Source organism: Necator americanus, chromosome III (assembly GCF_031761385.1).
Source record: "Necator americanus strain Aroian chromosome III, whole genome shotgun sequence".
Lineage (NCBI taxonomy): Eukaryota > Metazoa > Nematoda > Chromadorea > Rhabditida > Ancylostomatidae > Necator > Necator americanus.
Genome location: NC_087373.1, coordinates 25,583,693 through 25,600,662, shown reverse-complemented (window position 1 = coordinate 25,600,662; position 16,970 = coordinate 25,583,693). Strand labels below are relative to the sequence as shown.

Genomic DNA, 16,970 nt, shown 5'->3' with positions numbered 1-16,970 from the left:
CCTATAGAATATATATGTTATAAAAAATGATTCATATGCAGTAGCTACGTGAATCACATCACAAGGGTTATAAACGACAAATCAAGAGTTGAAGAAATTGTTTTTATAGATGATATGATGATGATATGATTGTCGAATATTCGATCAGTTAACTGGATCTGAGTAATGTATACCTGGAGGAATGAAAGAGGCAATCAATGACGTCAGATGATGTTAAGTACAGTTCAGATTGAGAAAAAAATTAAAAAATAGTGGAAATGGAAGAACTTTGCACAATGAATGTGGATGTAGAAGTCCAAACACCAAAGCGTAAAATTTCGTCATTTTTTCTTGTCGCAGAGTCCTTTTCAAAGGTAATTTTCGTCAATGATTTGTCGAATATGCACTGTAGAGAATTAAAGTGGACACGAATATGCACATGCATTTGAGTAGTGTTCCTGAGAGTTACATGGCGTTTCATTCTCTTTTTTCCTGAAGCATTAGTATTGGCAAGTGAGGAAATTAAAAAAATCTCTGCCGTCTTCGCCCTCAGAACTCAGAGTTCACCGAACGTCGCGAGAATAAATGCTCCTGCGCAAAAAATCCATTAGTGCTCTGAATGAAATGGAGCATCATTCTGAGATTAAAGGAGGGAAGGAAAAACTTATTTTCTGCTGGGTATGGAACAAAACCGGCAGGAAAACAGGGATCAGGCGTAACCATGGTGAAGAAAAAAGAATAAACAACCATTCTCTGCTTATGCTATTCTTGAAATCTCTGCCGCAAATGTGGATAAACATAGGATTTCAAGCATTCTCATATTGTTTTCTTTCATCATTTAAAGATTTTACGGAAATCAAGCCTCTTGGATCATATGGATTCATTAAGATTAAACGGTGTGGGAGACGGAGGCGAATCGAAGATGATATACGTTCGGAACTCGGGAAAGAGGAAATACACGGGTACATTCGAATAGTGTAAATAAAAACCAACGCAAACATCACACAACAAGTGTTTTGAGGCCTCTCACTGGAAAATTTTGAAAAGATTTCAACAACGAACACGAGGGAACGATGTATAGAAAGGCTCGGTTTCCTCATCTAGTTTTGATGATTTTTTTTTGTCACGAGACACCTAACGGCAATGAACTCGCATGATCCCATCTTCTCACTGCAAACCCGAAATGCTTTTTAAAAACTAATAAAGGTTGGAAATTTCAAAGAATTGATATTCTTCTGGAATAGCCGTGCCTTTTCTTTTCTAAAGACCACTACAAACATGAAAATTTCCCGTAAAATTCAGAATAGTTAAAAATTTCAATTTTGCTTTTGGATTTGGTATGTTTTCAGAGTAATCGGGCTCTTCTTCAATTGAAAAAAACCTTATAAATGAGTACTATGGAGGAGCAGAACGATCTTATCCAATATCCTCAGCCACTTACTTGTTGTCATTGACGAGTTTTCTGTTCCGGATGCTATTGCTGATTTCTTCTCCCAGCACCAACATCACATGCGCCAGCGTGTTCGCAGCAACTTCACGCACCTGTCAGGCAAAGATTCTCTTTTAATTTTTTTTTCGAACTGAAAGAAACTCTAAAAATCGTAAATGCGTGAAGAGTGTTTTAGCAAAAGCATAAATGAGCATCAGCGCGGAATTGAATCGAATCCAAGTGAGCTGCATGAACACCCAGAGAATGTAGAGGGAGTTCGAGTTTGAGCGGAAAAGACGAGCGTGAGGGGTTTTTCCGCGAAAGCGGCCCATCAAATACGTGTTTGCGTCAACCCCTTGGATTTTTGCGAACGCGAATCTTCTTTGGTTGATGTATACTTAATACGTCATGTGTCCCAGAGCAAATCATTCGTATTATTCATGACAAAGAAGAGAAGTATGCATAAAATGAGTGCGTTAGGCAAGCTACTCGGATTGAATCCAAGAACTAACTAGCTTTCCAGAAATCCTACCAGCTACCAACGCATTGACAGGATTCTTCTGACTATGCACATCCAGAATATCATGTGCTTGAGAACAAAGAACTAGAAACGAGTGCTTCGGGAGAGTTCATAAGTTTATCGTCAGTGATTCAATAGCGCATAGGAATTCCTCACTTTACTAGTGCAATGAAGAAAGCTAAGAATAAGAGACTGTGAAGATGAATTGAAGGATAGAACGCAAAGAATAAAGTGTCTGGCTTTGATCAATCCGCTCCGGATGCGGCACTGCGCTCACTTCAACTCAGAACCGTTCGAAGTTCGCCGACGCGTTTCTAGCCTACACAATGGCTGGCAGGGGTTAGGTGACGATCAAAATGTTCTTAACCTCCCAGACAAGTCTGGAATCAATCCGTCATTCCATTAATGATGAAAAGCTGCGTTGGCACTAGGATGGCTTCGAACCATGGATCGTGCAGACATATATCACAGCACACCGCCAAAAAATTAGTTAAAAACAACACAAAAAAAAACCGAACTAGAGGTGCTCTTCGAGAAAATCGACGGTGTTGGATTTTTTTTCATTTGATAATGGTTGGGACGTAGTGCTTAAAGAGGAAAAAAGAGAAAGCAAAGCTCTAACAAGGGAATACTTTCAAATCAGATCTGACCCATAGATGAATCCACAATGGCCGTGTGAGAGCATCTGTTCAGTGTAATTGCAGGAAATGAGATCCAACTGCTCAAATGAGGTCTGAATAGGGGGAAAATGCGCCAGAAGACAGCACAGACGACAGCCTTGGTTAAGGAAGCTTGCAATGAAAATTGATCTAATGGTGACCTCCGAGAAATCCAGGAATCAAAGGCACTAGAGGCATCAATTTGCAGAACGAGGCATCACTAAAGCGTTTTAGGTGCGAAATAAAGAAAGTTATAGGGTGGATTACTGGTGAAGTTATCCGACAAAGAAACTCTTAACACCTGTACGAGTTCCGGTTTTATACGGTTCATTTCGACAGCCTTTTTGAGTGATCAGTTGCCTCGCCGATTACCGTAAAGGCTCTGAGTTCTGGATTCGCGCGAGAAAAATTAGCCTTTTCCAATTTGGTGCTCTCAAACTGAATTCTGTTAACTAATGAAAAGAGAACTGCATCGAGAAATTCCGAATCTCTCCCTAAGGAGATGGAGCGTCTATAACTAATGTGATGATCGAAGCTATGTAAATATAGGTCTTTTTTACGGGAAGTAATTCTTAAAATTCCATAATTCTAATTACAGTCCTACTCTGCATTCCTACAAAAAAGGACTCGAGGACATTTCATGTCAGCAGGTGTTGCTTCCTAGCACTCCGAACTTCCGGCCAAGGAAGAAATTAGGACTTTTGAAGTGAGAGACGTGTGTGTAACAAGAACAGAAGTTCTCAAACATTAGAGATGCCGTCGGAAATAAGAAACGAGACTACTGACTTGCAGAAGCAGAACAATGACGCATTTCTGAATGACAGCTCGAAAAAAACTGTGCAAAGGGCAAATAAGCAAAGGCGGTTATCCTCCAAATCCCAGAAAAAATCATGCTATTGGCGATGAGATGAAAAAGGAAATCTAAAACAATACCTAGAAAAACGAGCATAATCAGAAGAATCGAACCAGCGGAGCGGACTTTACGTTTCTGGTTACAAAGAAAATCGTAGTGGCTGATATCCGTTATGGATTACCTCAGCGTTCGGATCGGACATGAGTTTGCATAGTGTGGGAATGAGTCGATTCGATTGCACTTCCAGTTCATCACGACTGAAAAAAGGTAGACTTTTTCGATTCCAGTTTCAAACAAGATCTGAGACACGTCTGTTAAACTCGTTTCGCACTCTATCCGATCGATTGATTTGCTTGAAAGTTCTAAAATTAAGAGGAGCATTTCTGGAGGGAAGTTCAAAGCTCGCTGTTCGATGAAACAACCGAAATTACCGAATTACCGAGAATCGAAAGATTTTCTAAAACAAAAATATCTGGTGACGTTGTTCACGTCTAACGTTGCAAGCTGGATGACTTTCGTTCTATAAAATTAACCTCGCCAGATGAAAAGCAAATCCGTGATTTTTTGGCGCTCATGGTTTTCGGGAAGTGCTCAATGGAACAGACCGCTTCCGAATGTTGAGAATAGTAATGGACAACGGTACTGTCACAGTTCTTTTGACTAATCTATGTATGCGATTACACGATAGTAACTCTTTCCCCTTCTAGTATTTTTTTATCCTACATGTATCATATGTGTATGTTTTCTGTACATCCGTATGTTATGTATATGTGTATGAATATGTGTGCATGTACACCTAAAGTAAGGTCAAACCATGAGGCACGGTGTAGTTGCGCAACCGCGGTGGGAGCGTAGCGGTTCGGATCCAGAGGGGACCCATGCTAGCACCATTCTTCGTTGCACTTCACAGCGATCCCATTCTGATTTCAGGCGCTTTCTCCACTGCGCCGCTTCGAACGCTGCCATTTATGTAACTGCACCGTACTTCATGTCGTTTTGGCCCTGTTGTATACAGATGTATTTCTGGAAAGAGCCATGAAAATAACCTCTCGTCAAGAAGTCGCACGAAGACCTCCATCGCGCCAATTCGAACCAGGTACTGTTTGTGCAGGAATCCTGGCCATAACCGCTCCAGCACAGCCTTAAAAAACAGCAGTTTTGGTTGATTTATGCAATATAAGACAAACAGGCGACAAGCAACATATAAATATAAATGCTATAACCCAAAATACACCATTGTAAGTCAAAGGCATCACCCCACGAACCTGGGGTGGTGGGGGTTTCAGCTGGGTTATGTCTATACAGAGTCGTACATCATGGAGAGAAAGGTGATTCCGTCCATTTCTTCCTAATTGCCGTAAAAATATCCCAGAAAATACGGGGTCAAGCGTTCCGGCTATTTTCCACAACGAGTTCGATTGGAGCGCGCTTGCCTTGTGCACGCGCCGCATCTTCCGGGCAGTTTTTTACGGCAATTAGGAAGAAATGGACGGAGTCACCCTCCTCTCCATGATCTACGACCCCGTATAGGAACTCTCCACCTGAAATCCGTACCACCTCAGATTCGTGGGGTGATGCCTTTAAAGGCAACAACTGCGATAGCACGATCGTTGGTTCGGAACTGCCGCAGTTCCAATAGAGCTTTTCGTCACTCACAGTCTCATTTGTAACAATTTATCATTCTCTGGGGGTCGACAAATTGGCACTAGACTCGTCTAAGAGGGAAAAGCACTGATTTGATACATCAGCTGGCCCCCGCAAGTCATTGTATAGGCCAACAAGTGTTCATGAAACTTCAAGGATTAAGAATTGGCGTCAAACGTGTTGACTCATCCTAAGCGGATTTATGCGTGGAAGTTCTATTCTTTATCCACAGACTTCAGTCCAGGAACAACACCAAATGTGATTGGTTTTTTTGGAAGGAAGACAAGATATCCTCCAGAACGGAAGCGATGCAGCGATGTTGGGATTTTCACATATCCTCTTTCTCGAGTGTTCCCTCCTGATCTGTTGAACTGCACGCACAACGTGCTGAGCAGTACTCGCCTTCACTCCCTATTTCCTTACATTTTCCATAGCCTAGTAGTGATTACGCCAGGTGGTACAGTGCAACAATGCGGTATAACTCGTTCCTTCCTTCGCCTCTTCTTTTGCTCACTATCAGTTTGGGTTCTTCCCATGTTCCTATGTTATCAAAGTGGAACTGTTACCTCATGACTGCTATGCTCGACATTCGCAAGGTCAACGAGCACACAACTTGCTGCTTCTCGGACTTGTGGCTTGCTGTCTCCTAGCCTGAAGAACAAAAACGTTGGGCGAAACGTTTTTCAATTATATGACGCAAGGTTTTCAATGTATTAACGGTGATATTCTCGGATGTTGGGATATGCCATGCGTTTGTGGACGTTTTCAAAAAACATATACATCTGTTCCTGTTAATACAAAAAGCCCACAACAATCTCATTAAAATTTCGCTCTGAAGGAAACTATTCATCTACCGTAATTATGGACTCCACCATAGGCACAGTATGTGATCTGTTTCTTAGTAATGTGAATAACTGGGTTCATGTTGATATTTGATAAGGTTAAACATATCACGATTTTGACGTGGTACGGAACCCACAGTGAAAACGTAGAGTTCGGATAGTAGACTGCGGAAAGCAGCGTGGAGGGGAAGACGCCGTTTTTTGCGACGACGAAAAGACTGGTGAAAGTCTACGAGTATTCCCGCAAAACTCCAAGTATTCCCGGAAAACTAATGCATAAACTGCATAGACCAGAACATGTACGTAGAGGGACGTTCTAACGCACCTCGTAGGAATTGAAGCGTTTCTCTCGCCGTTTTTTTTTTACAACGATTGAGGAAAGACGGGTAGAACTACGCTCGCCTCTGCAATCTACTATCCAAACTCTTCGCTTTCGCCATGGGTCCCTGTCTTAAAAAGCGTTTTATACTCTTTACTGCCAAGTTTTGATATCAGTGAGATTTCCTTCTGCTGAAAAAATCATTTGATTTTCGGCTATGTTTCCAGCATACATGAGTTAGGCAAGAATAGGTACAATTTGTTTCTTCAATAATAATTACACTATGTTTTATGTGTGGAGAAGAATGCAAACATACAGCCTTCCCTGTGAGATCACTAGAAGGATACATGGATCAGGAGAGTTTTGGATTTCAAAAGTTATGAAGTCATATTAAATCGAGCAGCTTATCAGAAATCAGTCTAGTGGTATATTTTTGTTCACGTTGGAAGTCCTAGAATTTCTTGGAAGTATTTCGTGGAGAAATAATCGTGATGTTCTAATTTGTCCCATACCCGCTCCTATAGGAGAAAATGCACTTATGATAACCTCTGCTAAATAAATTTTTTACGAAAAATATCGAGAAATATCCCTGACGTATAGCCGAACTTGAGCCTTTTCTTTATTCTGCTTTTTTCAATTGGATATACCCTCTACAAGCATGTCTTGAGCATTGCGTGCACGGTCGTCATCGAACGCATTGTGTCGCTGCGAGCACTACTTCCGTGGGACGAACCCTTGAAAAAAAAGAACGAATCAATTTTACGATTCGATGAGAGAAAATATGAAAAGTGTTCCAGATTTCTCCGCAATTTTACAAAACAGTCCGAGAAAAATTGTCTATGACGGGGTTTCGTCTAGTGGATCACGACTTGTCATGCAATTACATAAGTCGTAGATTTGTAACTATCTTTTTAAAATTACTGTTAAATTAAATGTATTGCACTTAAAATCTGCTTTTAAAAGCAAGGATAGATGAAAGGAAGAGAAACCTTAGATCCATGCAACGATCCACAATCAATTATCACCATTCAGCGGAATACAGTACTTTTGCCAATCACAATATGTAGCAGGGTCAAAACGACATGAAGCGAGGTGCACTTGCAAAAGCACCCACGATCGAAGCAGTGGGATGGAGAAAGCAATTGGAATCGAGGTGGGACCATCGCGAACTACAGCGAGGATGGTGTCAGCAACGGTCCCCGCAGATCTAACCACCTATGAGGTCTATGTATTGCCAAGTTATGAATAATTTCTAAACATTTCTAAGGGTCCATTATTGTTATGCTGTGTGTTTTGCATGTGTGTTGTGCAGCTTTGAAAAGTAAAACAAATTCGAATTTATTTGGATCCACTAGGTGAGGTCGACTGGGACCCTCAGAATAAGCTTTATTTCTGAAAGTTTTGTCACAGATTCCTTCATGTTGTTGAGTTACAATCATGATCACACCTTGCAGCTTTGGTGGAGAGATTATGACTGCGCAGGTGCGTATACTCCTGTTCAAACCGTAAGAATTTATTCTGGGAAGCTTGTGGTCAACTTACCTCTCTACCAAACTTGTGACGCGTTCGAGAAGATATGGGGCAAGCACATCACCGGAGACATCGATGGATGCTTGTAAAATTTCCAGTGAAAGCAAAGAGACCTAAATAGGGAGAATTGGGCGCGAATAAAGGTGATAATTTGGAAATATCTTAATAGTAGGACTGGTGCATTATGCCTTTGGGGAAACACTAAAAAACAGCAGAGGTGAGCGTTTACAGGTAATAAAAGATTCTTAAAAAACAAGGCACGCTCAGAAGCATTGGCTCCTCTACTTCAGGCTAAATACATTTTCACCATCTTATCCCATCCAATGCAGAAGGCAAAAATTTTCCCGGACTCTACTTAAGCAAATCCGGATCTATTGTTGTCATAGGAATTTTGTTGTTTTATTAAACGTCAATAATTGCCAGCTAACGGCTAGAATTCCCCTCCATAACACACAAACGAAAATTGTAGCTGCACCAAGTCAGAAGACATCTTTCACCTATCCGCAGGTCGACTTATTCTAGTCGAATTGGCCTCATTTTGTCTCTGTCGAGCGCGCAGATCGCACATTTGCTCCTGACGGAACATGAAAACAATGGTACGTTTGTTCTTGGACCGCTTTAAAAAATTTGACAGAGTGACAATCCACCTGTTTACCTTTCCACGTTACTTGAGATCCAGTCGTTTAGTAAATCATTAGTATTGTTGATTTTCTTCGCTGGGATCATCCTTCATCCTGAATTCCAATGCGGATTATTTCTTCGCGCTCAGTGCTTAGTCCAGGAATTAATTCGTTCATCATACTAATTTTCAGACCTAGACTCATATAGTCAAGTGAAGTCAGACGAAGGTGTTTTGATCCGACTATATTGCTGAGGGACTCAGATACATCCTCGTTTCCTTGCGGTGGTTTACCAGCCCCGCAAATCGGTGATACTCGCCTCTCATAAAGAAGAAGTTGTCGGTACGTCAGTCCAGTAATAAAGTTTCACCAAAACCTCACTGGTATAACAAGAAAACATAGAAACACTTCCCAATGCCGAGTTTCAAGAAGGGGAAACTTAGAGATTGTTGGATATCCTCGTTTTGTCTAGTACGAATGGCGACCCATCATAGGCCATCAGTTTTATTCAATATCGTTTTACACAGTTTTACCTTTGAACCAAACCTTCCAGATATTTCATCGCAACAGACTTCGATTTCGTTCCGCACATTTCTTTTCTGACATTATAGCAGCGATCTCGTCACCTTTCCAAAGACTATGTAAACCCTGACCACTGGCGCTGGTCTCTCTAGTATTATCCTATTCCAATTTCCGCACCCTTGAGAGCGACGGTTAAAGGCAGAAACCTGAAGCTGACTTGGTTAGTTCAATTTCAGGTTTAGTTGGGAAACCTACGGACGAATATAGAGTTCGGGTGCAGATTACAACTATGAGCGCGACCCCACTCAATTCCCCCGTAACTGTCGTAAAAAACGGCGTGAGAGTGTTATTTTTTCCCGGGAGGTGTCTCAGAACGCGCCTCCTAGTACACGCTCCGCCCCTCAGCACCCTACTCATTTGTTTTACTCGAGGCTGTTGTTGAGACCTCTTCTACCGCTCGCTAGTGGACGCGGGACGTGTGCAAGGGTGAAACGTTTCTACGTACCTCGTAGGAACAGACGCCAGCCAATTCTCACGCCTTTTTTCAGGACGATTAGGGGGAGCTGATCAGAGCTACATACGCTCATACTCGTAATGTACACCCTGAACTCTATAAATGGCCACAGAAATCCCAGCATCGTCAGTTCCATGACAACACGCATTTAATGTTTTGCGTGTGATACTGACATCTTTCTTCAACCGCTCCCTTTGCTTTGATGACTACCTATTATATGATAGAATGACTGGATTTCGGTCGTTACTGGCTATAGTGCTAAACCTGGTGCAGTTGCGTAAGCGACTGCGCTCGAAGCGCTACGGCGGAGCCAGTGGTTTTGTTCGCCAGCACCACTTATCGCTGCAGTCGGAGTTAAAGGCATCACCTCACGAATCTGAGGTGGTACGGATTTCAGGTGGAGTATTCGTATACGGGATAGTAGATTATGGAGAGGGGTAATTCCGTTCATTTCTTCCTAATTGCCGTAAAAAACGACGCGGAAGATACGGCTTCGGGCGTTCTGGCGCACTATTTCCTACAAGGAGTTCGACTGGAGCGCGCCAGCCGTGTCCACACGCCGCATCTTCCGGGCCGTTTTCTACGGCAGTTAGGAAGAAATGGACGGAATCACCCTTCTCCCCATAATCTACTATCCCGTATACGAATACTCCACTGGAAATGCGCACCACTCCAGATTCGTGGGGTGATGCTTTTAAATTAAAGCAGAAGTGTTGAGTGACTTCTTTCACTCTCCTTCTAATGCGATTAGATAGAGATAATGCGATTAGATTCTTGAAGATAAAGTGCTCTTCTTTTCATTGGAAATCTTCACCGCTTAGAGAATGCTTTTCCGATTCTTCAGTTCCATTCAACAGCGATTTTCTTCTCTCTTTAGAACATTTTCCTATCGTTCTTGTGCAGCAGAACTTCACCAACTTGAGTTCAAGAATAGTCGTATCATCTATGAAGAAGTTGCCGAAACAGACGCTTCTTAACGGCCCTCTAGCTCTTTGCTTTCCCCGTGCAATCCCAACGAGGATAAAACGACGACGTAATTCGCGGATGTCCCGAAATCCTCAGAAAAGCCAACTAACAAGGTACAAAGAACCCATTTTACAATGGCTCTTAGACGTTTTACACTTCCCGTCTCCATCTCCTTTTCGCAGAAAAAAATGATCAGGGCTCAGTGCTATTCCATCCAAAAGGATGGCGCTCGTCGAAATCATAATGCGAATCCATCCAAATGAAAAATCCCCGCGGATCGCATCGTAAGATCAAAGTGGAGAAGCGGATTTGTTTGAAATGCTTGTTATGGATGGATGACTATGGCAGTCCTTTCGCCAACTAACGGAATTTCGTCGGCGTACAGTGCATTCCAGTGTTCTTGCACATCACCAGCGCCTAATTCTTCTATTCATAGTCGGAATTCTCCTAGAAGTTGTCAAAAAAAGCAGCGCCGAATAGAGGGACGTAGTTCAAGGAAACGACAGCCCAGTGCATTTATAACTGCATGCGAGGAAAAACCTCAGTAAACTAACTGAGCGATTTGGAATAGACTGTTGCCCCATAACCACTGCCGCATCATTTATAGAATATAGAGTCATTTTCACAAAAGGTGATCTGCTGATCGATTAATTAAAACTATGGTACTGCTTAGACGCACTTACGCCTCAACGATGATAGAATCCTGATCCGTTCTTTTTTTTCTTGAAAAACACTAATTACCAATGTGATAAGCGCTTGAGAATATTAATTTCATCGATTATTTGACTTTTATCTTCTACCTTCAAAGGTCTGCTGAAACTTTAGCTACAGAGGCTTTCGTATTGGTCACTTAATAATACCGCATTAACACTTGCAATAATACTGTGTGTAATAACGATCAATACCTATCTTGGCTACAGCTCAAGCAAATCAGTAAAAAAAGTACTGTAACGCCTTTAAAAATGACGCATAATCTGTGATAAGCAACGTTACAGGTTCGTGATACGCGAACGACACAGAAATCTCAGCAAGTCGGTTCTCATACGTTTTATCGTAGGGACCGAGCGGGTTTATGCTCTCGCGCGAAATCATTCATCCAGAACGAAGCCGGACGTCAAGGCCATTACAACGAATGTATGAATATGACGTTATCTTACGAGAAACATACTCATGAGGATCTCCAGCTCAAATGGCCCACTGTGCACTAATTTTTTATTTCGAAAATATTAAATAGTAATAAATATTCTGAGTTCAAAGTAGTACTCCAAATAATCTACAAAATCAATTTTTAAGGACGCCTTTGTCCAATCACCACAATCGTATAGTAACCTTGAAAGATCCCGTAAGCGAATTTTCAGAAGAGTCTGGTCGCGTAAGAGGATTTTCAGAGTTTATATTTCCGAGTTTGGCAGTATTAGTGGTGTGGAAAAAGTGCAGTAGCTAAGCGTGCGAAACTAAAGAACTCTCAACCTTCCGTGTGTCAGAGTCCTGAATTTTCAATGCTTGTTCTGACGCCTATTTCGTGCACGAGATTCGATTTCAATGTTGAACTCGTGCAGCCAATACTTGGAACATTTTAATTAGCGAAGCGTTTTTCGACTCCTACGCAAATTCCATGAAAAGGAAACTGCTTGAAGAGCTGCTGAATCAAAATTGCGTTCACAACGAAGCTGTCAATATGAAATTGAATTGAAACATCACGTTAGGATAAAAACAAAAGAGGAATCAATAACGGCGTTGCCGGAGGGAAAACGCATATAAACAGGAGAAATAACTTGTCAGCAAACATGCAGAGAAAGAAAACAACAGCAAATAACCGCGAATAGTGAATTTGATTAGGGGTTTCCGAAACTACAAGGATGAATCTCAAGGACACTATAACTAAGCTCCTCAGATAGGCTTACCGAGATACCGTGGATGATTTCAAATTATTGAATAATTTAGAAAGATTTAAGATTTAAGGTTTTTTTAAAGTGATTGGAAACATCTGTCAGTGAATAGTAGAAGTAGATTTTCATAGAAATTGCGGGCATTTCGGAAACAATAGATTAAGACCAACTGTGAGCATGCGTGGACTATGATGTGTTGAGATGAATTTGACCGGAAGAAGAAAGGAGGGAAGCAGAAGACGAAGTGAGATCATCGCGAAGAGTCGAGTATGGTAAGTGTACCGTATAAGCCAAGTTGGACGAATTGGACGTGATCTCATGTTATAAGTACGCGCACTTATTACCCTAATTAACATGTACAAGAGGTTCCTACTGTGATTTGAGAAGAATTTCCAATATTTTCAATTCTTCTGCACGAAAGAGAGGAAGTTCTCCGTCAGAAGTTATATAGAAGAAAAAGTGAGAAAGGACGAAAATGATGTAGTTTTTTTTTCTCGGATGAGATATTAAAGCTACATTGAAGTTAAGCTGATAGGCATCTTCAATTCCTCCTATTGCTTACTGTAAATATCGTCAAAAGCAACTGTGCATTGTATAAACACCTGCGGCCACAATTTCTGTTATTATTCCAATAGTCCAGCTAGTAACGAAAAAAAAGCCAGCCGCGGTCGCTTCAAGAATGTTTAAGGATTATCGTCTCCCAACGGGAAATTCCCCACAGAAACTCCGAACGGCGTTTTCCTCCAAACGCAAACACACGCTAACCCATCTACCCTTCGTAGACTTACCTTGAAGTTACTCGCTGACAACCATTGAAACAGAACATCACAGAACTCATTGATAGTTTTGGAGTCGGACGGGAGGCGCTCGGTGCCGAGTCTGTCGAGCAGCTCCTGGCCGAGCTCCAGACGAGATCGCGGATTTGAACTGTTCCGGTGCAGCAGAGGTAACAGCCACGACATCGCCTCTCACCACCACATCACGTCGGCATTCCAGCGGAACTGAGCGGTGCGTTGTTCGATCGGTAGGTCAACGCAACTGGATTAGCAGAACCGAATGACGTACGAATATTGGATTTGCTGCATTACGAGCACAGACTGCGACCACTCTGCGTTCCTGCCTCCGAGCTCGGACCTCCCGATCCTCTCGACGTCTGTGTCTCGCTCATAGCTACTCACCTGTTCAGCTGGTAGTAAGAGTTGTCCGACTGGTTTGTGGCCAGTTAGCGATTTAGTCAGCTCGCTGCATTTGGCACGGCTATGGTGATAGAAGTGAGGGACCGTGGATGATTTCCGGTATTTCATAGAAGGCTCCGAGCGGAACCTGTCCGAACTGTGGGTGGTTCGAGAGACCTGCAAGCAACGTGAGTGATGCAAAAGTAGAACCAGAATTCTCAAAGTAGGTGAAGCCGAGGTGGGGGCCTTAGCGGGTTTTGTTGTGGATGTGAGGAGTAGCCGGTTCCGCTTCCTAGTTGTGAAATCTCACAGTGATTTTAAGTGCTGATATAACACTGGAGAAGACGGAGTCGAACGACTGAGCCAAAACTTTCGTGAAAGGTCAGAACCAAGCTGGATATATGAACCACAAAAACTGCTCACGCACCAGCATCACAGACGACAACATCGCCGCCAGTGGAGACGTTATTGAAGAAGACCGGCATCTGATTGAAATTGCTTCTGCAGCCTTTGAACCACTAAAATAAGGCTTCAAAGGATAAGAAATTGTATAGCAATTCTCCGCACGCCTACAACCAACCGAGCTCCAAGATGTATCCCAGACACCATTATTTACTATTGAAAATTCTAAAAAAAAAACTCCACAAGCGTAGCCGAAAAACCCGTCACATTATCAGATGACTATGGGAAAAAATTGTACGAGGTTTTTTTCCTCTTCGAAAAAATCTCAAAAAAATATTCTGTTGATTTTTGATCCACTTTCATTATAGATGAGAACTCTTAGCCATGCTCCTCTACCCTCCTCAATAAAATGACTCAGAGAGAATTGAAGGAGGCAGAAACAAGAGGTAGATTAACGTTTCGCTATTAAAAAGACGAATACCACGTTTTACAGCATCTATTAATCCACTCGCGTGCTGAGACTCTCAATGCTGAGGAGAATTATAGCATTGTTACTCCTTGCCACATAGCATTTCACTCAAAGGGAGCGTTTCGAAAAAGATCAGGATGCACATACAGTTTGCTCCAACAGAAAACATGCTTCAGGACATGGTTTCCACTGAACACAACAAAATGCCCTCAAATCTGGAAACGAAGTGGGTCACAGGAACCAGGCAGACACAAGATCAGTTCACCAGACGAAACAACTGCTTACACCTGCATGAGTGACGAAATCAAAGCGCATTTATTACTCGTGCTGGTACGAATAGCTGCTGGGTTATTTTATCACTTTATTTCATTTTATCACAATTATTTCACTTCGCGCCTTCTCGCAGTGAGATATGCAAATCACGTTCTGAACAACATTTTCTCCGGAAGAAACTCAAACATTGATATTTTCTTAGAACGCTGATAGGAAGTTAAGAAAAGCCACTTTACTAAAAGGTCTGTACTTCTCCTTTCATAAGCTAGTTAAAAGCGAAAGAGTGTCATGTAGTTAACTTGAGTTTCAGAGAAAAATTATCAATCCAGGAAATCTTCGTCATTACAGTGATTTATCTTTTGAGAACACGTGTTGAAAAGAAAGACCGACGAATTTTGCCATTAAACGAGGTCATAATGAAGATTATTAGAAAATCTGTGTATAGCTCAGCCGGAGTGAACGCTCTTGTTAGCAACTCCATAATTATCATAAATGAACTGTTTGAGAAGCGCACAAGAAAAACCGAACAATAAAATAATAATAAAATTCTAAAAAGTAGAAAAAAAAGAACATTGGAGCTATTTTCAATCAGAAACGTTCCTGCAGATTTGTAGTCTTCGTATTCGTATTCGGAGAAATTCGTCGAAAATTTCCGTGAGATGTAATAGATTTTGACGAGTTCTGCGAGCCTTGAGTTCCGTAGGTTCGAACATGTTCCTCAACTTTAAAAAACACTTAGCTTGTTCGCAAGACTAAGGAGCATATTCGAAGTTTAACATCAATTATTTGGGGGAGGGTTGTAATTTATGACTTTTCCCTCACGAGGGAATCATGAGAAAACAAATATTCAATACAATCACGAAGAACAACTCGAAGTCGATGAAAATCAGAAAGATTTTTTTATTTCGGAAACTGACATAACAACAAACAAAATTTCGAAATAATTTGAGGTGAACTTTTCAGTGGTACCGAAGTAAGCTTCTAACTAGTTGCAGTTTCACTGAATTTTGTGCAACCACAGAAATAACGAGTGCACATTACTCGTGCTCGAAAAATTCCGGAATGACGAATGGAGTGAATGGATTTCCAGCTGAGCTGAGAAGTCTAAGCATTCTGTGTGAGAAGTAGACCGTTGGGTGAAGAGTTGGAATCCACCTGGATGTTCTGCAGCAACGGATGCAACCGCTAAAGTATTTCAAATGAGTTGATGTTACTGATCAACAAGTGAGGCACGAGTCGATGAAAAGAGTGGAAATATGTGTCTGGCGTGGAAGTATGTTTCTTGACTTCGGAACTATAATGAATTCCAGATGTGAAAGAAAACATGTGGTAGAGAAAAGTCGAAAAGAAAAACGTATACTTGTGCTTTTTTTTAATAAAAGAGGACGACTAACGAGTGGAAAAGCTGTATCTGCATCATTCTTTTTCTTTAATTAATGAGAACTCATCGAGAGTAAGTTTACTATTCAATCTACTCTTTCTTCATTTTTTTCTGATAGAAGATTTCAGGTTTTAGAAATAAATTGTTCTGTACTATATTTAGAGCTAGATATAAGAACACAAATCCTTTTCCGCAAGCATATCTCTTTCGTTTTAAACTAACTTTCCTCTATTTTTCTACCTATCTGTTTCTTTCTCATTGTTATCCAGAAATTTGTTTCCATACATGGATCAAACCGGCATATTCTAGTGTTAATGGACCATCACTTCTGTATCGTATGCCACGGATTCTCTAGAAATAAGTAAGCAAACAACTAATTATAACTGCTGGTACCGTCGTTCAAGGGTAAGTCTAACGTTTTGAGGCGAACTTCCGGATTGCAATGAGAATCATTCCATCCAAATGTAGTGCAGAATAATGACATTCCTGCTTATAAGAGATGCCACTTCAAGAACGCCCTCCCATCCGCCATTCAATTGCGCCACGGCATAGCACCTTCCAAGGACGGAGACAATAGAAAAAGTTTTCGGCAACGTGCACCCATTCATCTAGAATCAGAACAGTAAGAAACCCAACAAACAATGCGAATCCCACTGCGAAGCACCTCTTGAAAGTCACAAACCAAGACTAGCTGGACACGTAAAAAAACTCGAATTACTGTCTTATGGACCAAACGCAAAAAAAGTCCGACAAATTCTGTACAGAGTTAACTTGTACGAATACAAAAGTACATTTGCAATGGTAACTACTCGATCAGAAGTTCAACTGTCAGACCAAAAGGAGAAAGAAGAAAGTGCACGAAGTTGGTTAGTCCCTCTTCGGACGTGTCCACGCGTTTGACTTCAATTTAGAGTTCGCTTGAGGTTTATGAACGCGCGTGCAGTCCTGAAACGAATTGCCTTGTCAAGTCAGCGTTTTCATTCT

General features: G+C 41.5%; 1 protein-coding gene across 3 annotated transcripts in view; it reads right to left on the bottom strand.

Moving 5' to 3' along the window:
- Positions 1-13,248, bottom strand: part of RB195_010910 (uncharacterized protein) — a gene marked incomplete at both ends in the record, with an annotated part of 51,163 nt that extends 37,915 nt beyond the window's left edge. For all 3 annotated transcript variants that reach the window (XM_064192104.1, XM_064192105.1, XM_064192106.1), the window contains 6 exons: positions 1,421-1,521; positions 3,622-3,697; positions 4,487-4,581; positions 5,651-5,735; positions 7,788-7,888; positions 13,075-13,248. In XM_064192104.1, the coding sequence (XP_064049687.1) occupies positions 1,421-1,521; positions 3,622-3,697; positions 4,487-4,581; positions 5,651-5,735; positions 7,788-7,888; positions 13,075-13,248 (632 nt within the window). The remainder of the gene's footprint in view (positions 1-1,420; positions 1,522-3,621; positions 3,698-4,486; positions 4,582-5,650; positions 5,736-7,787; positions 7,889-13,074) is intronic.
- Positions 13,249-16,970: the final 3,722 nt, after the last annotated feature.